At 44.4% G+C, this 27,315-nt stretch overlaps 1 protein-coding gene across 3 annotated transcripts in view; it reads right to left on the bottom strand.

Moving 5' to 3' along the window:
- Window positions 1–24,300, bottom strand: part of LOC110488646 (janus kinase and microtubule-interacting protein 1) — a 44,919-nt gene extending 20,619 nt beyond the window's left edge. The window contains exons 1-12 of one of the 3 annotated variants that reach the window (XM_036942759.1): window positions 23,773–24,300; window positions 8,043–8,346; window positions 7,269–7,601; window positions 6,839–7,000; window positions 5,833–6,042; window positions 5,515–5,631; window positions 5,180–5,326; window positions 4,213–4,365; window positions 3,486–3,548; window positions 927–1,055; window positions 567–650; window positions 168–296 (exon numbers count right to left, since the gene is read on the bottom strand). In XM_036942759.1, the coding sequence (XP_036798654.1) occupies window positions 168–296; window positions 567–650; window positions 927–1,055; window positions 3,486–3,548; window positions 4,213–4,365; window positions 5,180–5,326; window positions 5,515–5,631; window positions 5,833–6,042; window positions 6,839–7,000; window positions 7,269–7,601; window positions 8,043–8,198 (1,683 nt within the window). In that variant the 5' untranslated portion in view covers window positions 8,199–8,346; window positions 23,773–24,300. The remainder of the gene's footprint in view (window positions 1–167; window positions 297–566; window positions 651–926; window positions 1,056–3,485; window positions 3,549–4,212; window positions 4,366–5,179; window positions 5,327–5,514; window positions 5,632–5,832; window positions 6,043–6,838; window positions 7,001–7,268; window positions 7,602–8,042; window positions 8,347–23,772) is intronic. The other 2 variants (XM_036942762.1, XM_036942761.1) reach the window with 2 other exon arrangements.
- Between the last annotated feature and the right edge of the window lie 3,015 nt (window positions 24,301–27,315).

Raw genomic sequence — 27,315 nt, 5'->3', positions numbered from 1 at the left:
CTGGAACAAAAGCCTGTACATCCTGCAGCCCTTCAAGAACAAAGAACATGAAATATTGTACACATGTTTTGAGACAGTGATGGTCACATCAGGAGTTTATGGATAGATTTTAGGGGAAGGTGTTAGGGGTCATAAAGGGGTAGGCGCCAAAGGTTAAAGCTACTAACCCTGGCTTCTCTTTCAGCGTCGTGCGACCCCCCAGCCTGTTCCTGCAGGAGGGCGTAGGCCCGCTGGAGAGCCTGGTACTCTCTGGTCAGCTGTCTGAACCTCAGTTCTGCCTCTTCACGAGATACACCCTGGAGGAACAGAGACAGGGTCAAACACACACCTGAACACCATTAAATTTGTGCAAGCGTTTACCCACTTACAGCTGAAAAATGCATTGAAAATATAGGGAGTGTTACTTTATTCAGTGAAGGGCCATCAGCATTTACGCACCAATTTATTTTACCAATACACCACTGCTAAACAGCAAATACACACACATCGCTCTTCCGTGACCTGGAAACCAATGAGTGGTCAAGGAGTGTCAATTCTTTAATAGGCTAACGGAAGACGGTCCTCACCTCCTCAATAGCCTCCTTTTCGTGAGGAAGCACAAGTGTATCCTTCCCGAGTTTTGAAATCAGCCACACCCCCTTTAAAATCAGCTATTGGTTTCATGAATGAGTAAAGCATGCAAACATTTAAAAACGATGTGCTACTTATCCTTTTTATCTACAAAATGTCTTGCACAACCAGCTGTATTTATTCATCACTTTAGAAATGTATTTTGGGATTCCGCCCTGTAAAAATTATTTGCCTGATGACTCACGATTGGAGAAGGAGAGTTATTTCATTTCAAAAGGATCCCAGAAAGGACGGAGGAGGGAGGATGCAGGAGTTGAGCAAATCCAATTGAGTAAAGGCCACAGACACACACTTACGTCTTCCAGGTCCTCCTCGGGTGTAGCGGGGGTACGGTCCGTGAGGTCAGTGATGTAAGAGGTCAGAGAGGACGTTTCAGAGTCCACAGACTCCTCGTCAAATCCAAAATACGTCTCCACAACATGCCTCTGGAGAGAGAGAGAGAGAGAAGATGGGGGGGGGGGGGGGGGGGGGCAAGAGGATCTGTAACATATTGACTTGCACACTCACAAAAAAAAACACACACCCATTCTTATATAGAAGTAGTGCCTACTGAAAGTCTACCCATCCCTTAATCAGATGCGGTTGCCTTAAAATTAAATCTAAAAAGGATGACATTTTCCTACAGATCTACACAACATACTCCATACTTTAAAGTTAGACATTTTGTTTTATTGATACAAAATGGAGATGTGTGAAGAAATGCAATCAATGCAAGAGTGAATACTTGGTGGAAGAACCGTTACAGCTGTGAATCATTTTTTAATAAGATCCTACCAGCCTTGCACAACTCTGAGGACAACATACAGTATATCAATTGTTTTTGTCAAAAATGCTCAAGCTCAGGAAATTTTGGTTGGGAATCATTGACGGACAGCAATATTCAAAGCTTGTCTCTGACTTTCAAGCAAATTTAAGTCAGGACCACTCAGGAACACTCAACACCTCTTGGAAAGCTATGTCATTGGCATTCACTTTTGTGTAATTGTTCACCTTAAAAATAAAACTATATCCCAGGATTAGGTATTCAAATCCAATATAGCACAACACAGAGTGAAACCCTCTGTATTGTCTAGTATTGTGGTGGCAGCATCATGTATGCTTGTCGCCGGCAGGGACTGAGGAATTTATCAGGATAAAAATAAATATGAAAGGAGCAAAGCCCAGGTAAAAAGAATGAGGAAAACCCATTGTAGAACTTTGAAAACCTAACCCTGAGATAATGACATGTTTCAGCTATAAAAATCACACAAGTTTTAATGCCAAAGACACACCAGGATGGCTTTTCAAGAGGTGTTGAGTGTTCCAGAATGGTCCAATCTCAGTCTGGACTTAGATCTGCTGGAAAAATCAGAGACGAGGTTTAAATATTGCTGTCCATCAATGATTCCCAACCAAATGTATTGAACTTGAGCAATTTTGTCAAAAACAATGGATATACAGTATGTTTCCCTAAGAGTTGTGCAGAGTTGGTAGAATCGTATTTAAAATGATTCACAGCTGGCAAAGGTGCTTCCACCAATGATTAACTCTTAGATTTTTTTCTATTAGATTTGGCAAACATTCTAATATTTTTCTTTCACTTTGAAAGTGTGGAGTAGGTTGTGAAGATCGGTAGCAAAAAAAACATGCAAGGCTGTGCAAGGGGTGTGTAGACTTTCACTAGCGACTGTAGACGGTCCATCAACCTCGGAACAATCACTTCCATATTCCTTACCATCGGATTAAGAAACCAAAACTCTCCTCACAATATTCTCTAAAAAGAAAGGCTAATCTCGTCCTTCCCATTGGTTTTATAGACTCAACAACATTCTCTAAAACCACCGTATCTTTCCCATTATGTTCAGGTCCAATCCACTCAGTCAACTCAAAATGGTTGCTATACTACAATAAAGTCCTTACCATCGTGTTTGTAGGTCATCTCCTGACAACCAGAGAAGTAGAGACAGACCATAGCACACAGGCCGATAAAGAAGGAGAAGTAGAGGATGAGCTGGAAGTACTCATACATACTGTTGTTATACTAGAACCCCCCCCCCGACAAATCTAGTATCTTCCAAGGCAATCTACACTGTACGTGCCAGTCCTCGAGCACTGAGCTCTGACGCACAACCGTGTCTCAGTCGCGCACTCCGCAGACAAAGACGGAGCGAGAGAGGAGTGTTAACTAGCATTCACTCCTCCCAAAGGGAGAAGAAAAAAAACTGGATGATCTTTAAGATCGTCTCCAGGCCTGCGAGGTAGCAGTGGAATACTTCTCCATTCCAGTCAAACTCTTTCCATAAGTGTGTTCTGTTCCATTCCCAGTTTGAGAGTCCTAATTGACGTTTTCGGTTTGAGGTTAATAGTCTCGATAACCCTCCCAGTTTGAGAGTGGAGCGTTCCAGTCCCAACAGCTAGCTCCAGTTATAGATGCAGGGAGTGTGTTGAATCTTCCGTCACCTCCTCGCTTAACATACATCACTGACTTTGCAAACTCTATTGAGAACCCAGCCCAATTGCGCTAATCGTGCCTCCTCATCAACACCTTATCTACCTACCATTCTGAGCTGAACAACAGGTGTCATCGTTCCCCTATGAGCCCAATTATAAAACACACAGTCGCACAGTTGCGCGCACACAAACTACACAAAGACAAATCAAAAACACACATAGTTCTCCATTGAGCCCAATTACACAGAACCAGTGCATCGGCATCATGGGAAGAGACAGTTGCTAAGTGACAACACCACAGGATCAACAGTGTGTGACCAGAGATAGAGAACACAACAAAGAAACGCCTAGTGCTAGAAAACAAAAAACCCAGGTATACAAACACAAACACACAGACAGAAGGACAAAGGGAGCAGTAGTCCTACTTTAGGTGGTAGTTTGAGGGTTTTTCTTCGGTTATTTTTGCAGAGCATCAGTCTGTCACGTTCCTGTGGCCAAAAAGGAGCAGAGGACAGTTTAGGATTTCGACTCCACACCACATGCATTGTGTACGTATGAGTATGTATGAGAATGCTTTGTTTGATGTGGGACTGATCCTTAACCTGACAAACTAATTGTACTAATCTAGGCCATCTATCATCCCCTGCGTGTGAATTACTGGAGACAGAATCGGAATACGGTGTGATTTAGGCTTGTCAAAATGCACCCATGTTAAAAAGTGAGACGAGTATGATTCTCAACAGAAGCAAGGTCAAGAGATTATGACAAAGAGTTGTGTACAACACCTTAAATCAGAGGCAAGGAGCCAGAAGACCATCATGCAAATGAGTGAATTTTCAGCAAGGCTCTGATTTGGGTGGGTGGGTGGTTGGTGAGGGTCTGGAGGGCAGCCCAGGTGTACAGAGGACCAACATGTTACCCAACAGTTCACTGACCCTAACGGCACCCATTTTATCCTACTGTTTCAATGTACTCTGGTAAAACTCAACAAAATGGCCCCCTCTTTGTTTATGAGCGTATGAGCTAGTCGGCTGCCTGATTCACTAATCTCACTACAATAAGGATCTGTCAATGCCCTATTATTTGGAAGCTCGGGTGATTTAAAGATCAGATAAACTGCAGTGTGAATGTCTGTGTGTCCGTCTCCCTAACCTGCGTGAGTTCGTCGATGATGCCTCGTTGCTCGGCAACCTGCAGCTTGAGGAACTCCACTTCCTGTTCCTCGTGGGCGTGGCTTAGGTCTGTCAGGGAGGTAGGCCTCTTCAGCTGCTGGGGCTGCTGGGAACGAGAGTGCGCCTTCTCCTTCTGAGAAGGAGGGAGGGAGGGAGGAGAGACATTCTCAGGGATAGACAACTCGAGCAGTGAGGTCAAGAGAGACAGGATTTCCTGAAACATAACGTAACTTTAAGTTGTGCAAGGTGACTTTGTAATCAAGGAGAATTGCACATACTGCAGTCACACAGATGCTGCTACCTAATCATCTTGATGCTTTTTCTCAATGTCCACTGGAGGTCTCCCTTTCCCTCCATTTCACAGAGCAATTACAAATCTCACATGGTACCTACTGTACAATGTATACTGTTCAAAAATATAAAAACGCTCATGTTTCATGAGCTGAAATAAAAGATCCCAGAAATGTTCCATATGCACAAAAAGCTTATTTCTCTCAAATGTTGTGCACAAATTAGTTTACATTGCTGTTAGGGAGCATTTCTAATTTGCCAATATAATCCATCCATCTGACAGGTGTGACATATCAAGAAGCTGATTAAAAATAATAATTACATAGGAGCACCTCATGCTGGGGATAATAAAAGGCCACTCTAAAATGTGCAGTCTTGTCACAAAGCCACAGATGTCTGCAGTTGACATGCTGACTGCTAGAATATCCACCAGAGCTGTTGCCAGAGAATTTAATGCCACCAGCGTCATTTTAGAAAATTTGGCAGTACGTCCAACCGGCCTCACAACCCCAGATCACTTGTAACCACGCCAGCCCAGGACCCTCATATCAGGCTTCCAAATGGTATCCAAATACTTCCACATGGTGTCCTCTTCCCATCATGAAGGAGACATGACAAGGAAAGTAGACAAAAGAGGATATTTCTGGTTCTCTCACCATCTCTGCGTTCTCTCTGCTGAGGTTCTTGAGTTTCTCCTCCATGCGCTGCAGAGTCTGCAGGAGGTCATCATTCTTCTTCGACATCCTCTTATACTTATCTAACAGGGGCTTCATCTGACTCTCTGCCTCACGCACCCTCTTCAACTGACAGAGATGGAGGGAGAAAACAAGAGAAATAGTGACAGATGAGATGTGTAGACCTATTTTTATATACCTGCACATTTCCATAACACCCCTTCAATGTTCCCATAAGTCCCCATAATGTCCCTACAATGTTCAGCTATCCACCAAGTTATTGTCTGTGTGTGTTTGTGTACGTGTGTGTTCCTCACCAGTTCATTCCTCTCATCTGCCAGCAGTGCGTTCCTGTCCTCCAACTTCCTGGTAACAGAGTGGAGCTCAGCTATCTTCAGCTGGAACCTCCTCGCATCCCGAAGATCTTCCACCTCCTGAGAGAGACAGACACAGAGAGAGAGAGAGAGACACAGAAAGAGAGAGACAGAAATTGGGGAGATGATTAGAGACAAAGACCATGTGTGAATGAGTTGACCACCAGGTTTTTGAAAAATACCATGTCAGTAAAATGTGTTTGTGCACAAGTGTGTGCTTGCCTGTGTGTGTGTGTATTTTAAAAATGGGGCTGTCCTCACCTGGTTGTTGATATAGTCCTGGGTTTCCCCCAGGGTAGGGACTACCTCTCTCTTGGGACTGCCGTGGTGCCTCTCTGCCTCCCTGACTTGGCCCAGCTGCTCGTCCAGAGCCTCCTTCTGCAGCTGGAGCTTCTGAGCATAACCTGCCTGCAACCCCAGCTCCCTCTCCAACGCAGACACCACACGGTCCTTCCCCTTCAGCTCATCCATCTAAGAAAGATGGGAGGATGGAGAGGAGGAGAGAGGGAGACAAAGAGCGATATGAGAGCGAAAGAAAGAAGGTGAGAGAGAGAGTGATAGTTTACTCTGGAACTCGCCCGCCTTAACCCGACCTGCACTCTCTTTCTACCCCATTGTTCCCTTCCTCCACCAACGGCTCATCCTTTCCCAACCACAGACGAGTGAACGAACAAGTATGCTACACCAACGCCGTTGAGTGTAATTCATTTATGAATCCTAGTTCACACTCCCCCTTCTCTCTTCCGGTCTTCATCTCACTGCCCAGCTCACTCTCGCCTCCTTTCCCTCTCCTTATCCCAGTAAAATGATATTAGTCAAATGGCCTGGCTGTAAAACCGGTTAGAGATACCTCTTTTATGGCCCTGTGCTAGCATGCTGTGTTCTTCTGTCTTGTCGTAACACACACCGACTGTTGACCTGTGCTACCCTGGGTCTCTGAAAAGCAAAACTACACAGTGTGAAATAGAACTGGAGATCAACATAGGACACAGTGCAATTCAAGCTACTGATCAGATCGAGTGCATACAGGGAAGTGCATGCAGGGAACTCAGCAGTACAGGATCTGAGGAATCAGTCTATTGCTTGAGGGTAATTCCAGTTTCACTTAACTATGGTTTATGTTGGTTTGGAATTTGGTTAACTTTCAGGTCACTCAGCACCAGACAACCATGTCGTCTCTCACATGGTCTTGTTTGATGTGGGTTAGGATCAATCAGGGGTTATGTGATCGGGCTAAGGCGTGGTGGCCATGTTACGGTCGACTCACCACCCTTCGGATGTCTCTCTCGCAGTCTCTCTTGATGCGGTTGATCTCATCCTGGTGCTGCTGGTAGGCTGTTCGGAGGTCGGCTGCTTTGGCCTTGTCTGCCTGCAGTGCGTTAGCCAGAGCCTCCTCAACCTGCTTCCGTGCCGTCTCCTGCTTCATGACCTGAGGGACCACACACAAACAGACACAATTAGAGTGTATATACACTTCCAAGTACTGGGACCCTGAAGCAATTAAGATGATTCAGGAGATAGTAATGTCATATGACTCTGCTAGTCCAGAAACAAAGAAGACGCTCTGTTTCTTTAAATAAGAACTTTCAAAACCAGACAAAACAGTCAAACTTCTTTTACTGATTCTGATTGACCATGGGGGAAAAAATGACTAAATCTAATACAACAATGCAAGTTGATTCCCAAGGTCAACCTACCTCCTGCTGCAGTTTGAGTCTCTCCCCATCGAAGGCCCTCCTGGCCTCCTCCCGGGCCTCTCCTAGCAGGGCGCTCTTCAGCTTGTCAGCCGCCCCGTCCCTTAGCGCATGGACCAGCCCCTGGAGCCGCTGCACCTCCCCGTCGCGGATCTTAATGGTACGTGATAGCTCCAACTCGTGTTGCCGTGCCAATGACTCACGAGCGGAAGCCAGCTCGCGGAGCTTCTCCTCGTGCAGTTTGGCGCGGAGGTCGGTGAGGACCACTGTGTGTTTGTGTTGTTCCAGCTCCCTGGCTTGCCTCTGCTCCTGGAGACGCTCTCTCAGCTTAGAGACCTACCCAGCGGAAGGAGAGGACGGTGGGATAGAGGACAGGGGAGGAGAGAGGCAAAGGGGAGGAGAGGTTTGCAGGGGAAATAGGAAAAAGAGAGAGTGTTAATGATTTCCTAATAGTATCATTAAGCAATAAGGCCCAAGGAGGTGTGGTATATGGCCAACATACCACGGATAAGGGCTGTTCTTAAGCACAATGCAACGCAGCGTGCCTGGATACAGACCTTAGCCGAGGTATATTGGCCATATAGCACAAACCCCCGAGGTGCCTTATTGTTATTATAAACTGGATACCAATGTAATTAGAGCAGTAAAAATACATGTTTTGTCATACCAGTGGTATATGATCTAATATACCATGGCTGTCAGCCAATCAACATTCTGGGCTCGAACCACCCAGTTTATAATTAACAGTGGATCATTGTATAGAGGGGGCGGGCCTACCTTGCCCTTCTCCTGCTGCAGTTCTATCTGGAAATCCATCAGCTTGCTCCTCAGCTCCTCATTGGCTGTCTGCGGCAAGTCGCCCATGACCTCCGTCCTCTCCTTCCCACGCGTCTTCTTGGAAGGCGGGGCTGAGGTGGGTGTGGTCGATGACATTGTGCTCCGCCCACCCAATCAGAGGACACGACTCAGAGGGGATGAGGAAGTGGAGGAGAATCAGGCGATGCTCTTCCTCCCCACACAGCCTTCCCTATGTAACTTCATCATCCTTGTCTACATCACTGGCTGAAGATCCCCGTCTGTCCTGCAGAGAGCGATAAGAACAACAGGTAAGTAATGTGAAAACAAAAATCATAGGCCAGCAGAGTGGAGCTTGAGGAAAACATATTATGAGACCTGGAAACACCCACACATACACTTTCAACATCCACAGAGCTCACACAGACACACACACACACCATTTCAACATCCACAGAGCTCACACAGATACACACACTATTTCAACACCCACAGAGAACACACTGGCAGCTCCCCGGCCATTTATCATAATCCAATTCCTCTCCATGGGATCCGCTTAGAGGCTCTATCGTGCATGAAATTCTGTCTGGCCAGGGCAGGGTGGGAGTGGGGCTACTACAGCCAAGAGAACCCTCTACTACTACTACTACAGCCAAGAGAACCCTCTACTACTACTACTACAGCCAACAGAACCCTCTACTACTACTACTACTACTACTACTACAGCCAAGTGAACCCTCTACTACTACAGCCAAGAGAACCCTCTACTACTACTACTACTACTACTACTACAGCCAAGAGAACCCTCTACTACTACAGCCAAGAGAACCCTCTACTACTACAGCCAAGAGAACCCTCTACTACTACTACAGCCAAGAGAACCCTCTACTACTACAGCCAAGAGAACCCTCTACTACTACTACTACTACAGCCAAGAGAACCCTCTACTACTACAGCCAAGAGAACCCTCTACTACTACTACTACTACAGCCAAGAGAACCCTCTACTACTACTACTACTACAGCCAAGAGAACCCTCTACTACTACAGCCAAGAGAACCCTCTACTACTACTACTACTACAGCCAAGAGAACCCTCTACTACTACAGCCAAGAGAACCCTCTACTACTACTACTACTACAGCCAAGAGAACCCTCTACTACTACTACTACTACAGCCAAGAGAACCCTCTACAACTACTACTACAGCCAAGAGAACCCTCTACTACTACAGCCAACAGAACCCTCTACTACTACAGCCAACAGAACCCTCTACTACTACTACTACTACTACAGCCAACAGAACCCTCTACTACTACTACTACTACTACTACTACTACTACTACTACTACTACTACTACTACTACTACTACAGCCAAGTGAACCCTCTACTACTACAGCCAAGAGAACCCTCTACAACTACTACTACTACTACTACTACTACTACTACTACTACTACAGCCAAGAGAACCCTCTACAACTACTACTACTACTACTACTACTACTACAGCCAAGTGAACCCTCTACTACTACAGCCAAGAGAACCCTCTACTACTACAGCCAAGAGAACCCTCTACTACTACTACTACTACTACAGCCAAGAGAACCCTCTACTACTACTACTACTACAGCCAAGAGAACCCTCTACAACTACAACTACAGCCAAGAGAACCCTCTACTACTACTATTACTACTACTACTACTACAGCCAACAGAACTCTACTACTACTACTACTACTACTACAACTACCGCACCCGAGGAGCCTCTACTACTATTGCAGCCGAGAGGAGCCTCTACTACTACTACTACTGCAGCCGAGAGGAGCCTCTACTACTACTGCCGCAGCCAAGATAACCCTCTACTACTTCTACAACTCTACTACTACTACTGCCGCAGCCGAGAGGACCCTCTACTACTACCGCAGCCGAGAGGACCCTCTACTACTACTACTACTGCCGCAGCCGAGAGAACCCTCTACTACCACTGCCGCAGCCGAGAGAAGCCTCTACTACCACTGCCGCAGCCGAGAGAAGCCTCTACTACCACTGCCGCAGCCGAGAGGACCCTCTACTACCACTGCCGCAGCCGAGAGAAGCCTCTACTACCACTGCCGAGAGAACCCTCTACTGCCGCAGCCGAGAGAAGCCTCTACTACCACTGCCGCAGCCGAGAGAAGCCTCTACTACCACTGCCGCAGCCGAGAGGACCCTCTACTACCACTGCCGCAGCCGAGAGAAGCCTCTACTACCACTGCCGCAGCCGAGAGAACCCTCTACTGCCGCAGCCGAGAGGACCCTCTACTACCACTGCCGCAGCCGAGAGAAGCCTCTACTACCACTGCCGCAGCCGAGAGAACCCTCTACTGCCGCAGCCGAGAGAGCCCTCTACTACCACTGCCGCAGCCGAGAGAGCCCTCTACTACCACTACCGCAGCCAAGAGAGCCCTCTACTACCACTGCCGCAGCCGAGAGAGCCCTCTACAAGGAGACTGCCTGTTACGCAAATGCAGTAAGCCAAGGTAAGTTGCTAGCTAGCATTAAACTTATCTTATAAAAAAAACAATCATAATCACTAGTTAACTACACATGGTTGATAATTTTACTAGATATTAACTAGCGTGTCCTGCGTTGCATATAATCTGACTGAGCATACAAGTATCTAAGTATCTGACTGAGCGGTGGTAGGCAGAAGCAGGCACGTAAACATTCATTCAAACAGCACTTCCGTGTGTTTTGCCAGCAGTTCTTCGTTGTGCGTCAAGCATTGCGCTGTTTATGACTTCAAACCTATCAACTCCCGAGATGAAGCTGGTGTAACCGAAGTGAAGTGGCTAGCTAGTTAGCGCGCACTAATAAACATCACTCGCTCTGAGCCTTGGGGTGGATGTTTCCCTTGCTCTGCATGGGTAACGCTGCTTCGATGTGGTGGCTGTTGTCGTTGTGCTGCTGGTTCGAGCCCAGGGAGGAGCGAGGAGAGGGACGGAAGCTATACTGTTACACTGGCAATACTAAAGTGCCGATAAGAACATCCAATAGTCAAAGGTTAATGAAATGCAAATGGTATAGAGGGAAATAGTCCTATAATAACTACAACCTAGAACTTCTTACCTGGGAATGTTGAAGACTCATATTAAAAGGAACCACCAGCTTTCATATGTTCTCATGTTCTGAGCAAGGAACTGAAACGTTAGCTTTATTACATAGCACATATTGCACTTTTACGTTCTTCTCCAACACTTTGTTTTTGCATTATTTAAACCAAATTGAACATGTTTCATTATCTATTTGAGGCTAAATTGATTTTATTGATGTATTATATTAAGTTAAAATAAGTGTTAATTCAGTATTGTTGTAATAGTCATTATTACAAATACATTTTTTTATATTGACCGATTAATCGGTATCGGCTTTTTTGGTCCTCCAATAAATCGGCATCAGCGTTGAAAAATCATAATCGGTCAACCTCTAGCCGAGAGAACCCTCTACTACTACCGCAGCCGAGAGAACCCTCTACCACTACTACTACAGCCGAGAGAACCCTCTACCACTACTACCACCGCAGCCGAGAGAACCATCTACTACTGCAGCCGAGAGAACCATCTACTACTGCAGCCGAGAGAACCATCTACTACTGCAGCCGAGAGAACCATCTACTACTGCAGCCGAGAGAACCATCTACTACTGCAGCCGAGAACCATCTACTACTGCAGCCGAGAGAACCATCTACTACTGCAGCCGAGAGAACCATCTACTACTGCAGCCGAGAGAACCATCTACTACTGCAGCCAAGAGAACCATCTACTACTGCAGCCAAGAGAACCATCTACTACTGCAGCCAAGAGAACCATCTACTACTGCAGCCAAGAGAACCATCTACTACTGCAGCCAAGAGAACCATCTACTACTGCAGCCAAGAGAACCATCTACTACTGCAGCCAAGAGAACCATCTACTACTGCAGCCAAGAGAACCATCTACTACTGCAGCCGAGAACCATCTACTACTGCAGCCGAGAGAACCATCTACTACTGCAGCCGAGAGAACCATCTACTACTGCAGCCGAGAGAACCATCTACTACTGCAGCCGAGAGAACCATCTACTACTGCAGCCGAGAGAACCATCTACTACTGCAGCCGAGAGAACCATCTACTACTGCAGCCGAGAGAACCATCTACTACTGCAGCCGAGAGAACCATCTACTACTGCAGCCGAGAGAACCATCTACTACTGCAGCCAAGAGAACCATCTACTACTGCAGCCGAGAACCATCTACTACTGCAGCCGAGAACCATCTACTACTGCAGCCAAGAGAACCCTCTATTGAATGGTCTGGGACTACTATTGAAAGGTCTGGGACTACTATTAAATGGTCTGGGACTACTATTAAATGGTCTGGGACTACTATTAAATGGTCTGGGACTACTATTGGATGGTCTGGGACTACTATTGGATGGTCTGGGACTACTATTGGATGGTCTGGGACTACTATTGGATGGTCTGGGACTACTATTGGATGGTCTGGGACTACTATTGGATGGTCTGGGACTACTATTAAACGGTCTGGGACTACTATTAAACGGTCTGGGACTACTATTAAACGGTCTGGGACTACTATTAAATGGTCTGGGACTACTATTAAATGGTCTGGGACTACTATTAAATGGTCTGGGACTACTATTAAATGGTCTGGGACTACTATTAAATGGTCTGGGACTACTATTAAATGGTCTGGGACTACTATTGGATGGTCTGGGACTACTATTGGATGGTCTGGGACTACTATTGGATGGTCTGGGACTACTATTGGATGGTCTGGGACTACTATTGGATGGTCTGGGACTACTATTGGATGGTCTGGGACTACTATTGGATGGTCTGGGACTACTATTGGATGGTCTGGGACTACTATTGGATGGTCTGGGACTACTATTGGATGGTCTGGGACTACTATTGGATGGTCTGGGACTACTATTGGATGGTCTGGGACTACTATTGGATGGTCTGGGACTACTATTGGATGGTCTGGGACTACTATTGGATGGTCTGGGACTACTATTGGATGGTCTGGGACTACTATTGGATGGTCTGGGACTACTATTGGATGGTCTGGGACTACTATTGGATGGTCTGGGACTACTATTGGATGGTCTGGGACTACTATTGGATGGTCTGGGACTACTATTGGATGGTCTGGGACTACTATTGGATGGTCTGGGACTACTATTGGATGGTCTGGGACTACTATTGGATGGTCTGGGACTACTATTGGATGGTCTGGGACTACTATTGGATGGTCTGGGACTACTATTGGATGGTCTGGGACTACTATTAAATGGTCTGGGACTACTATTGGATGGTCTGGGACTACTATTGGATGGTCTGGGACTACTATTGGATGGTCTGGGACTACTATTGGATGGTCTGGGACTACTATTGGATGGTCTGGGACTACTATTGGATGGTCTGGGACTACTATTGGATGGTCTGGGACTACTATTAAATGGCCTGGGACTACTATTGGATGGTCTGGGACTACTATTGGATGGTCTGGGACTACTATTGGATGGTCTGGGACTACTATTGGATGGTCTGGGACTACTATTGGATGGTCTGGGACTACTATTGGATGGTCTGGGACTACTATTGGATGGTCTGGGACTACTATTGGATGGTCTGGGACTACTATTAAATGGCCTGGGACTACTATTAAATGGCCTGGGACTACTATTGGATGGTCTGGGACTACTATTGGATGGTCTGGGACTACTATTAAATGGTCTGGGACTACTATTAAATGGTCTGGGACTACTATTGGATGGTCTGGGACTACTGTTAAATGGCCTGGGACTACTATTAAATGGTCTGGGACTACTATTGGATGGTCTGGGACTACTATTGAATGGTCTGGTACTACTATTAAATGGTCTGGGACTACTATTGGATGGTCTGGGACTACTATTAAATGGTCTGGGACTACTATTGAATGGTCTGGGACTACTATTGAATGGTCTGGGACTACTATTAAATGGTCTGGGACTACTATTGGATGGCCTGGGACTACTATTGGTTGGCCTGGGACTACTATTGGATGGTCTGGGACTACTATTGGATGGTCTGGGACTACTATTAAATGGTCTGGGACTACTATTGAATGGTCTGGTACTACTATTAAATGGTCTGGGACTACTATTGGATGGTCTGGGACTACTATTAAATGGTCTGGGACTACTATTGAATGGTCTGGGACTACTATTAAATGGTCTGGGACTACTATTGGATGGTCTGGGACTACTATTGGATGGTCTGGGACTACTATTAAATGGTCTGGGACTACTATTGAATGGCCTGGTACTACTATTAAATGGTCTGGGACTACTATTGGATGGTCTGGGACTACTATTAAATGGTCTGGGACTACTATTGAATGGTCTGGGACTACTATTGAATGGTCTGGGACTACTATTAAATGGTCTGGGACTACTATTGGATGGCCTGGGACTACTATTGGTTGGCCTGGGACTACTATTGGATGGTCTGGGACTACTATTGGATGGTCTGGGACTACTATTAAATGGTCTGGGACTACTATTGAATGGTCTGGTACTACTATTAAATGGTCTGGGACTACTATTGGATGGTCTGGGACTACTATTAAATGGTCTGGGACTACTATTGAATGGTCTGGGACTACTATTGAATGGTCTGGGACTACTATTTGATGGTCTGGGAGTACTATTGAATGGTCTGGGACTACTACAAATGATTCAGTCTCTCCTCTCCCCAAGCCTAGTTAAATAAAGGTTCAATAAAAATAAAGAAATAAAGCCCTCTTCAGCCATCCGAGGGAGTCCACATCTAATCCTCAGACCCCTGCTGGTCTCTTTCCTCTCCTCATCTCAAAACTCCCACATTTGTGTCGGTCCTCCCCAGATCCATCCCCACTCCTTAGATACCTTCTGCCCTCCGCTTTGCAGTTATAATGCGGTTGGTAGCCATGTTGTGCTGCAGATGTGAGAAGTTAGTTTAAGAGACAGCATGACAGAATATATAAACAGTACCCTCATTGAGAATGGACTTGGTCTCATTCTAGATTCATAAGGCTAAGGAAGTGTTCCAGCGTAACCCAGTAACCTTCCCGTTCTGCTGAGTAATAAATAAATCATTCAAAATGGAGATGAAGCATTAAGACCGGAGGCTACGCCATCCTTTCCCGCCCGCACACCACTCACACAGATGGCAGCAATTGTTACCAAGGCAACTCGTGCTCTTAAACTTCACTCCTCCCACATTAAAGGACCCTGTGAAAGAGGGAAGTGTCTCCCGGAGGATTTCAGACATCTCGTCACACACACACACACCTGTGTTGCACTCACACAGACTACATGATTTCTTTATCTAGAGACCATCTCTCTCAGACGAGGATGACTGAGTCAAAAATGCATTGCTGAGGGGCAGGGGAGCGCTCTACCGCACCGACAGACAGAATGAACAGGCAGGCACTGGGTGAAAACAGGAAGACAGGAAGAGATGGAGAGAGAGAGGTGGAGGGGCAATCACACTGAACCCCCCCTCTGCCTCCTCCCCCCACTCTGCCCTACTTTCCCACCTCCATCCTTTCCGTTGCTATGATGTCACGCAGCAGAGTGGAGAGGAAAGCTGTTCTCATTCTCCCACACACACACACACAGAGAGAGGGAGAGACACAGAGTGAGTGAGAGAAAGGAGAGGACATTGCACACAGCCACACACACACAAAGAAAACCACATCTGTATTCTTACTAACATCTATTTACAAACACACACCGACCCATTCATTCCTAACCAGAGTCTGCCAACAATCTATGCTCAAAATGTTGTGTGTCGAGCGATCAACGAAGGGTTATACCATGTTTGGAGAATAATTAAATTGTGCAATCAATACCAACAGGATGAGAAGCATGGCTCAGCTTGTAGCTCAAATACGTGTTTGTGGGTGTAGTTTTGAATTAGCGCTCAATTGCAGAGTGAATTTGTCGATATGAACTCCATGCATTTTGCAATCTGTGTTTTGGAATGTGAACGGCATGACCCCCCTAGTCTTCCAGCCCAGTAGCGCATCAAACACAACCACTTCACATCTGCCATCCCTGGAACAGATGTCCACGTCTACCACCGTGTGTCTGGGGAAGTTATTGGTCCAGGGAAAAGCAGGAATGTATTAACGGGAAGCTATGTTGTTTTACAAGGGAAGAAACTAACATATGTTGAGCACTTGTTGGCTGCTTTTACTTCACTCTGCAGTCCAACTCATCCCAAACCCTCTCAATTAGGTTGAGGTCAGGTGATTGTGGAGGCCAGGTCATCTGATGCAGCACTCCATTACTCTCCTTCTTGGTTAAATAGCCCTTACACAGCCTGGAGGTGTGTTTCGGGTCATATAAAACTAAATGATAGTGGGACTAAGCGGAAACCAGATTAGAGGTCGAGCGATTATGATTTTTCAACGCCGATACAGATTATTGGGGGACCAAAAAAGCCGATACCGATTAAAAATCGGCCAATTTTATTTTAATTTGTAATAATGACAATTACAACAATACTGAATGAAACACTTATTTTAACTCAATATAATACATAAATAAAATCAATTTAGTCTCAAATAAATAATGAAACATGGTCAATTTGGTTGAAATAATGCAAAAACAAAGTGTTGGAGAAGAAAGTAAAAGTGCAATATGTGCCATGTAAGACGTTTAAGTTCCTTGCTCAGAACATGAGAACATATGAAAGCTGGTGGTTTCTTTTAATATGGGTCTTCAATATTCCCAGGTAAGAAGTTTTAGGTTGTAGTTATTATAGGACTATTTCTATCTATACCATTTGTATTTCATTAACCTTTGACTATTGGATGTTCTTATCGGCACTTTAGTATTGCCAGTGTAACAGTATAGCTTCCGTCCCTCTCCTCACCCCTACCTGGGCTCGAACCAGGAAAACATCGACAACAGCCACCCTCGAAGCATCGCTACCCATCGCTCCACAAAAGCCTCGGCCCTTGCAGGGCAAGGGAAACAACTACTTCAAGGTCTCAGAGTGAGTTACGTCACTGATTGAAACGCTATTAGCACGCACCCCGCTAACTAGCTAGCCATTTCACATCGGTTACACCAGCCTAATCTCGGGAGTTGATAGGCTTGAAGTCATAAACAGCTCAATGCATGAAGCACAGGGAAGAGCTGCTGGAAAACACACGAAAGTGCTGTTTGAATGAATGCTTACAGGCCTGCTGCTGCCTACCACCGTTCAGTCAGACTGCTCTATCAAATCATAGACTTAATTATAACACACAGAAATACGAGCCTTAGGTCATTAATATGGTCAAATCCGGAAACGATCATTTTGAAAACAAAACGTTTATTCTTTCAGTGAAATACGGAACCGTTACGTATTTTATCTAACGGGTGGCATCCATTAGTCTAAATATTGCTGTTACATTGCACAACCTTCAATGTTATGTCATAATTATGTAAAATTCTGCCAAATTAGTTCGCAACGAGCCAGGCGGCCCAAACTGTTGCATATACCCTGACTCTGCGTGCAATTAACGCAAGAGAAGTGACACAATTTCCCTAGTTTACTAAAGCCTGCTAACCTGGATCTCTTTTAACTAAATATGCAGGTTTAAAAAAATATACCTCTGTATTGATTTTAAGAAAGGCATTGATGTTTATGGTTAAGATTGAGGTTTTTTCGTAAATGCGCTTTTGTTAAGTCATCCCCCGTTTGGCGAAGTTTGTCTTCACACAGTTTGCAACGAGCCAGAAGGCCCAAACTGCTGAGATGTGTCTGTTACTTCAACTCTGTGAAGCATTCATTTGGGCTGCAATTTGAGGTGCAGTTAACTCTAATAAAGTTATCCTCTGCAGCAGAGGTAACTCTGGGTCTTCCTTTCCTGTGGCGGTCCTCATAAGAGCCAGATTCATCATAGCGCTCGATAGTTTTTGCGACTGCAGATAAAGTAATGGACTGTCATTTCTCTTTGCTTATTTGAGCTGTTCTTGCCATAATATGTACCTGGTCTTTTACCAAATATGGTCATCTTCTGTATACCACCCCTACCTTGTCACAACACAACTGACTGGCTCAAAAAAGAAATTCCACAAATGTACTTTTAACAAGGCACACCTGTTAATTGAAATGCATTCCAGGTGACTACCTCATGAAGCTGGTTGAGAGAATGCCAAGAGTATGCAAAGCTGTCATCAAGGAAAAGGGTGACTACTTTGAAGAATCTCAAATATATTCTGTTTTTTTTGGTTACTAAGTGATTCCATAGTTTTGATGTCTTCACTATTATTCTACAATGTAGAAAATAGTAAAAATAAAAGAAGAATCCCTTGAATGAGTAGGTGTGTCCAAACATTTGACTGGTAATGTATATTTAACATGACTATCACGCTAGTCTGCACAACCAATTCAGACACCCAATTAAATGTATACACTCTCTATTGGGAAATAGTTCCATGTTTGAACAGTCAAGTCGTATGAAAGGGAAACAGAGTGAAGGACGAACCCGCTCCTCAGAGGCCTAGCTAGTCAAATGTGGCACTGAGACAATCTGCTTAACAAAAACAACAAAGAGTTTATTAACACAACAGAGCAGGAGAATGGGACATGGTGAGGAAATACTTCTGAGGAGATTCATAACCAACCAACTAAGAGAGGCAGACTTCCACTTTAAAACTCCCCTGAAGATTCACTCAGTAGCAATATCGCAAACACTAGGAACAGACAGAACCAAATATCCAATACTACCAAACAGCAGAATCGCTATCCAAACAATCTCTCACCAACACTCACCACCATACAGTACGATACATTAGCAGCCTAAGGTGATATGTTATCAAAAAAATCCCTTCCGAACAGCCAAATTACCAACCTGAACCTAAGCCAAAAAATGTCAAATTATTACAAACACATTTTCCTTCCGGAGTTTCCTGTCCCTGAGGACTTTACTGTGTTTTACACACTACATTGTACTGCGGGCGCTTTAGTTGTGGTACCATACGATGTACCATCATGATTGACAGTGTACTGCACTGCTTTGTAGTAAAGGTGTCGTTGCCAGAGAACAGATATGGCAGCAGTACCAGCTTAACAGTGCAAAAGTAGCGTGGCAATAAAGGCAGATGCCTTTAGACTGGTCCAGAGCTCATTAGCCAAACACAGATGGACCACCTCTAGGCCAGTCTGCACAACAGAGCCCACACACACGCATGAACATACATGGCCGGGTTAAATATCAATATAGCCAAAGTGACTGAAGTGAGACAGAACACCCACTAACTACGCACTGACTGGGTTTAAAATGTACCTATAAAAAGGTTCAGTGGTGTAAAGTAATTAAGTAAAAAATACTCAACAGTACGACTTAAGTCGTTTTTTGGGGTATCTGTACTTTACTATTTATATTTGAGTACTTTTACTTCACTACATTCCTAAAGACAATTATGTACTTTTTACTCCATCACAAAAGTACTCGGAACATTTTGAATGCTTAGCAGGACAGGAAAAGCCTCTGATCTGGCACTCACTAAACACATGTTTCGTTTGTAAATGATGTCTGAGTGTTGGAGTGTGCCCCTGGCTATCTGTAAAAAAAAATTAAACAAGAAAAATGGTGCCTTCTGGTTTGTTTAATATAAGGAATTTTAAATTATTTATACTTTCACTTTTGATACTTAAGTATATTTGAGCAATTACATGTACTTTTTAAACTTAAGTATATTCAAAACCAAATACTTTTGAGACTTTTACTCAAGTAGTATTTTACTGGGTGACTTTCACTTTTACTTGAGTCATTTTCTATTTGAAAAGATCTTACTTTTACTCAAGTATGACAATTGGATACTTTTGCCATCACTGAAAGGATGGGAGACACACACACACACACACACTGTGCTGTGATAAAAGCTGCAGCAGAGAGGGAAGGAGAGAGAGCAGATTGTGGACTTACAGAACAGGTCTGGCCAGCCTCCAGGCCCAGGATTGGACCTGGCTTGGTCTGACTGACTGACTTGTGTGACGGAGGGTCATTGGACATGTGTCAATGTCTTCCATAAGGGGAGAAGAGGAAAAGTGACCTGGCAGAGGATGCTGAAACCCTTCTAATGGTAAGACAATGTGACAAATATACTAGAACTATAAAAATAATAATGTTTTTGACACATCTCTTCACTCTTGGACATTAACCACGTTTCCATCCACAGTTTTTATACAAGAAAAGTTATGCCGTAGAAACAAATATCACAACAACTGTGACGGAAACAGGATGTTTCGGTACAATTTTATAAATTCTGACAAAATGTGTTTGTTTGACGTGTCACTAAAATTAATTATGGAAGAAATGGCAGTAAAAACACCTTTATGTCGCAAATATTGATATAATAACCATCAAATTGAAGTAAACTTGGAGTCACGCGATGACATGGTATGTGCTCCTCCCACTACGACTCAGGAAACCATGCAGTTTATTATGCTACAGATGAAATAAGTTATGATCAACTTCACAGGGTGGTGAAAGTGCAGGGTATGCACTTGATGCTCGTTCCCAATAGATGTCAAGGGTCTTATTCTGATGACATGATGATCGATGCTTGACCAAAATATTCTCGCTCTAATCCATAATAATCTCATCATGTAAACGAACCTACTCAACACTATCTGCAGCATGTTGGCTGGAGCGCATGTGCCAACCCAAAACTAGGCATATTTACTCATTTGAGATGTGTTTGATGTCGTTTTCCCCTATAGACCCATTTAACAAAGTGGACCTGAAGGTGGTTCCTGGCATGATGCCTCCATGGTCATACAAAATGGATGGGGAAATGATACACCCTTAACACAACCTGTACACATACTGTAATATGATCATTTCTACAATGCAGTCCACCTGTACTGTGAGTAGAGCATAGAAATGCTTCCCTTATCCAGATGGTGTGACAAAGGCATTTCTAACAGACCTGCTAAACTTTCTTTGTTGTTACTTTTAAGGTTGGAGTCAACAAGCAATAGCCTACCTCCGGAAGGCAGAGCCAAGAACCATTTGTCCGCCAGCTCAGGGGGAACGCTACACTGCTCACAGACCTGTGTAAGGTTCAATGTAATTGCATATAGTGGACACTTGCTGGACATTTGAAACTCTGTGTATTGGTCTTGTTTGAACACTTATTTTTCATCGTATGTATTAGGGATAGGGAGCAGTGTTGGAAAAGGTACTCAATTGTCATACTTGAGTAAAAGTAAAGATACCTTAACAGAAAATTACTCAAGTAAAAGTCACCCAGTAAATTACTACTTGAGTAAAAGTCTAAAAGTATGTGTTTTTAAATGCACTAGTTTATAATGGTGGAAAAAGTACTCAATTGTCATACTTGAGCAAAAGTAAAAAGTCAAAGTAAACGCTACACATCAAACCAGATGGCACAATTCCCTTGTTTTTCTATATACAAACAGTCAGGGTCACACTCCAACACAATTTACCAACACATTATTTGTGTTTAGTGAGTCCACCAGAGCAGAGGCAGTAGGGATGACAACACGTTATATTAATAGGTGCATGAACTGTACCAATATTGCCGTCCTGCCTGAGCATTTGAAACGTAATGAGTAATTTTGAGTGTCAGGGAAAACATTTTTGAGTAAAAAGTACATATTTTCTTCAGGAATGTTCTGGAGTAAAAGTTGTCAAAAATATATATAGTAAAGTACAGAAGAAAAAAAAACTACTGAAGTAGTTTGATTTCAAAGTATTTTTTACTTAGTTACTTTACACCACTGATAGGGAGGGTGGTGAGTGGAAAGGGAAGGGAAAGGGGAACCCTAGTCAGTTGCACAACAATGCATTCAACCGAAATGTGTCTTCCGCATTTAACCCAACTGCCTCTGAATCAGAGGTGCGGGGGGTGCTGCCTTAAATCGGCGTCCACATCGTTGGCGCACAGGGATCAGTTGTTGTTAAGGGTTGACTGCCTTGGGGTATCAATGTGAATGTGTTTAAAATAAAGTTATTAAATACAACGATTTAACATAACAATCACAGTGACATTGGGTTATAGTTAACCCAACTGTGGGTTGATTAGATAACCCAATGCGCTGGGTTTTGAAGTATCTACTCAATGCATTGGGTTAAAACAACCCAACGTGAGGTATATGCTATAATGAACCATTTGTTTTTAGTGAGTACAAACAACTCTATATTCACAACAGTCCAAGTCATGATGGGAGCTGCAGTGTTGTGTAAAGAGAGGGAACAGAAGGCTCAACAGTATACTATTGCAGTCTATTAAAAGGACTGCTTGCTACCTACTGTCTGTGATGATGGTACTATGCTGAATTTTAATAGAGCAATGTGTGGGATTTAAACAGCAGTGTGTGTGTGTGTGTGTGTGTGTGTGTGTGTGTGTGTGTGTGTTCAGGGCCAGGATGATAACACTGTGCCAATGCTTTTTCCCAAAGTGAAAACACGAAGCAGACCAAACTCTTTGGTTCTTTAAAAACGTGTTGTATGTAAAAGGTTGTGTGCTTTAGCTTGGGAAAACAAATCAAATGTGACTATGGATGACAACATAGGGATGTTTGTTTCCAACATTCAGGCTGTTTTCCTAAAGTTAAACCCACTTCATGTTTAGTTTCCTTGCTGAGCTACTAACGAGAATTGCGATACCGGTATCGCCCTGGCCCGAGTGTGTGTGTGTGTGTGTGTGTGTGTGTGTAGCAGCAGAAGCGATAGCAGTAGCAGCCTCTCATCCCCTCACACACATGACAATGCATCCAGTAACCTCATTAAACCTGCCTCCCTCTTGTTTTCTCCAACACTCTTACCCTACTCAAGGCTCGGGTATGGGGTGAGATGGGTAAGAGGTGAGGGGTGAGAAAGGGAGAGGGATACAGATCCAGCATTGAAAGCAAGGAGAGATAAAGTGAGCAAGGCAAGGCAGAGTGGGACACACATTAGACTCCATACCACATGTATTAGAAGGGTAGGGATAAAAGGGCAGAGGTTGGGGGTCAGGAGTTTGAGGGTTGGAGGAGAGGCAGTGAAGAGAGCAAATGGGCCAGGCAGCTGTTGCTCTAAAGACCCAATTAGCAAAGAGTCACATTTGATGACAAATCTGGGTTTAGGTGCCCAAAGCACCTGCGGATCACCATCATTAGTGATGTAAGCGGGACACATATGTTGTGTCCACTTGGAGAAATTATGTTCATGCGTCCAGTTGTTTCAAGCAATTTTACAGTATTCAGGCAATATTACAGTACCGTAGGCTAGAGTAGATGGCCATGTCAGATGGACATGTAATATTGGAGATGGACATGTCCCTAGCACATCAGCTATTTAACCACCACCAAATTTCGTCTAGGGCCAGCCCTGCCGCAGACCACAACATCCATATGCATGGCCAAGATGGCTCTAAAAAGCTGAAGATCAGCAATCTGTCATGGCCATGTTGTAACATCAGCCGGCTAGACACAATATTACAATGTTACACGGACTCCGTGTAAAGAAGATACAATTTAAAGACGGAAGTATAGAGTTAGGTGATGACTGGCAGCGCTACCCGGATATCAGAGGATGTCGCCCGTTGCAGAAGCCACAGCCTGCCTGTCAGTTTGCGCACGTCACACACATTCACAAATTTGCCTACAGAGCTATCGGGCTGGCCAACATAAACTTACTTAAATGGTGTCAGTCATCAAGTGAGAGGTATTCTTGTCGGTCTGGTTAAACGTTGCTGGTTCTCATTCACTATGGCAGCGGTGCCTCGGCGTCGGTTTATAAAGCGCACTCTCACCTCGATTTGAGATGCTGTGCTGGGCGTTCTCTTTTTTCCATCGAGCAGGCGAGTTACAAACTTATCCTCTCAAATAGTCTGCTATGAATGAATCCCTTTATAAATAGCAGCAGATGGTAAAGTTTGGCCAAATGTAGGCTAAATTCCACTAAAACGTGGTGTCCGGACTGGATTAACGGTTCTGCGGTGGGCTTCTCTCTGCACGCTGGCACCCACCACGCCTACACGACGTCAGTTTTCTCTCAAAACATTTCATCCAGCAGCTCAGCTCTCCCGGTGATAAAATGGGAGATAAAAAACCAACGCTACGTGGACGTGGGAAAATCATGGACGTCGCCGGTAACGCAAAAGACACGCGACACCTGACTGCGTGTTCAGGAATGACACCGCACGGGAAGAGCGTGCGGGAGAAGCGTGCACCGTCATAGCAGGACGCCTGGTGGTCTGGCAATAAGCTATGCAATTACACATATATGATGCTATCCCCCTTGTCTTTAAGATGAGCCTAATAATGCACACAACCAGTCCTCTATCCTAATAATAGGCTATTGAATAATGATGATACCCAATTAACCTCTGACCCTTTGAAGTGGACTGAATGTGAGAAATGTGAGAGGAAAAAAACGTTTTTGCTTAGGCACTATTCCACTTCCTTCCCTAGTCCATTATTTGCTCCTCCATCTGGTGAATGCTCATTCCAATGTCAATCAGGAGTGGGCAGTCAATGCAGCTATAGACTACCCATCCCACAGAGTAACCGGGCTGACTATCTGTATATTTGTATAGGAGTGTTTGCATTAGTGAACATCACCCAGCAGTGTAAGTATCTAGTGAGAGTAAATAAGAGTGTCTGCCTAAAGTCCCACAGTAGTGTGACTGTGACCCAGATTCCCTGGGCCTGGATGGATGGATGCATTACTCACGCCCAGCTGCCTGTCTCTCTCTCTCTCTGCCTACTGCTGTGGTCTGTCTGAGTGGCATTCAACACACAGACATACACAAGCACAGACACACACTAACAGACTCCACTGCACACGTTAGTGGCAGCATATGTAGTCCATCGCTGCAGGGCCATAGGATGTTGGGAGGGTGAGTGTGGTTGGTAGGCTAGGCCTGATGCTGAGAACAGCACAATGAGGCTGCGTTTACACAGACAGACCAATTCTGATCTTTTTTTTCCCACTAATTGTTCTTTTGAATAGTTACATCAGATCTTTTCACATCAGATCTTTTTCAGAGCTGATCTGATTGGTATATAAGACCATTTAGTGAAAAATATCAGAATTGGGCTGTCTGGGTGAAAGCTGCATAACAGACTGATAAGGAAGGGAAGGGGCTTTGGAGGGATGGTTTGAATGCAGGGCAGGCAGAGAGAGACTGACTAATAGCGAGTGTTGCTTTTCATCATTTTATGAATCGGTCTCCCAATTTTTTCAAACTTTATTTGTGTGCTGTGGGATGGGATGGGCGTTTGAGGCCGTAGTCAGTGTAGAAATAGTGGTGATGGATGCTATAGCTATTCTGTTTTCCTATGGCTGTACTGAAAGGAGTGGAGTGTAGAAACATAAACTTTACATAACCAGCTTAAGAATTCATGTGTGTGACAGTATGAGCTTAAATATATTCATGAGGATTAACAATTTAAACTAATTATGAAACAGCTTCTTTAGTGACAGTCTGAAGGGCTCAGATGGGACCTGCGAGAGATTGAGTTGTATGGAGATTTAGATCATCAAATGAAGCTACTGATAGTGATCCTCCCTTCCCACCACTCTCTCTCTCTCTCTCTCTCTCTCTCCCCCTTTCCTACACACACATCAAACATCCCTTGGATCCCCCTCTTTCCCCCATGTCCATGTTCTCAGGCAGTACAGTACAGGCTCCGAAATGTCGCCTTTTCCCAATGTTGATCCTAGTCCCACACTGTCACAGCCTGCCAGTAGTGATGTAATGCTTCATGTGTAGTAAATGAGCCTTCGTAGGCATGACTCACCCTCTATTACACAGACTACATGAGTCTGATGTTCCACATCCTTACCCAAAGCAGCAGCCAAAACACACACAGAACATAACTCAAACACACTGCACAGACTACATATTGGTATAGAAAGTGGTTGGGGTGCCATTTATTTATTTGTTCCTGTCCATTGAAAGACCGGACGGAATGTAAACATATCTGTCTGTGAGGAACGGTGTATGAGAACAGAACCATGGTAACAGAACTGTTCCATTACACATTCCAGTACTGTTCTTTACTTTACAAATACACTTTTATACCTTCCTCAGCCAGCGTCATAACACAGACTCAGAATATAAAGATGAAAAGCTGCTGTGTGGCCAGTGCAAGGAAGGAACTAAATGTGGGCTCAGGATGGAAAGGGTATATTTGCTTCAGCTGTAGGAAAGTAAACAACCGCTGCAGTGCGTTTATTAGCATACTAGGCAAACATTTAACACAGCCTGTACATTGTGTTATGTAGACTATACGCTGTGTGTACAAAACATTGAGAACACCGTCCGAATATAGAGTTGCTTTCTTGAATAAGGCAGCTCCAAAAATGCAGATGTTTCAGCCTAGCTCAGTGCTTTCTGTGGTGGTGGGGCAGCCAGCGGAAAATACGGAGCGTAGGGGTCGGTAATGTTCTCTAATTTGCGGAGTGATTGGCTCAGTGTTCTGTCACTCATGGGGACACTACGTCGCCGCAAAATCTATGGGGAGAGCTCGAAAATTCAGGCCCCTTGGGTGCTGCCATAGATTTACGTTAGAAGTGCCCATCCAAGAGAAGGCTCAAGGTCATTGGCCAGAGATAAAATTACGTCAAATCACGTTATATCTACTGTAGCTTTGATTGGACTAATCATGTCAGCATCATACTTTCAAAATCTTAGCTAGCAAGCTAGACAAGCAGTTATCATCATGAATCGGGTCGATAATATACTGGCAAATCATTACAATCCTAATCATATGAAGATAAATTATAGATTAAACTTATCGGTGCTCATCGGCCATTGGACATAAACATTACACAACAAGTTGGAAATCGCAAATTCAACAATGAGTGGTTTGGAAGGAATCAGTGGCTAACTGCAAGCTTTGTAAAGCAATCACTAGCCTGCTATTCAGTGGAGAGTGTGTGTGGTCCAAGTCTGGGTTTAAGGGTCTCTTTTCCAAGCTTAAAACAATAAACAGTCACTCGCAACACACCATGGTCCAGAAAAGGTTGAATACATTGGCCATGCTGTCAATCCAGCATGACTTCTGACGCGTTCAAAACAACTGAAAACTCGGAAATGGGAAATCTCAGACTTCAGTGAGTTGAAGACAACTGGGAACTCTGGAAAAAAACTAGCTCCGACTGGGAAAATACGCTGTGAGCGGTCATCCAACTTGGAATTCCAAATCAGGAACTCTGGCCTCTTTCTAGAG

Source organism: Oncorhynchus mykiss, chromosome 14 (genome assembly GCF_013265735.2).
Source record: "Oncorhynchus mykiss isolate Arlee chromosome 14, USDA_OmykA_1.1, whole genome shotgun sequence".
Taxonomy (NCBI): domain Eukaryota; kingdom Metazoa; phylum Chordata; class Actinopteri; order Salmoniformes; family Salmonidae; genus Oncorhynchus; species Oncorhynchus mykiss.
The sequence above is the reverse complement of the archived record's forward strand: the minus strand, read 5'-3'. Positions and strand labels throughout refer to the sequence as shown.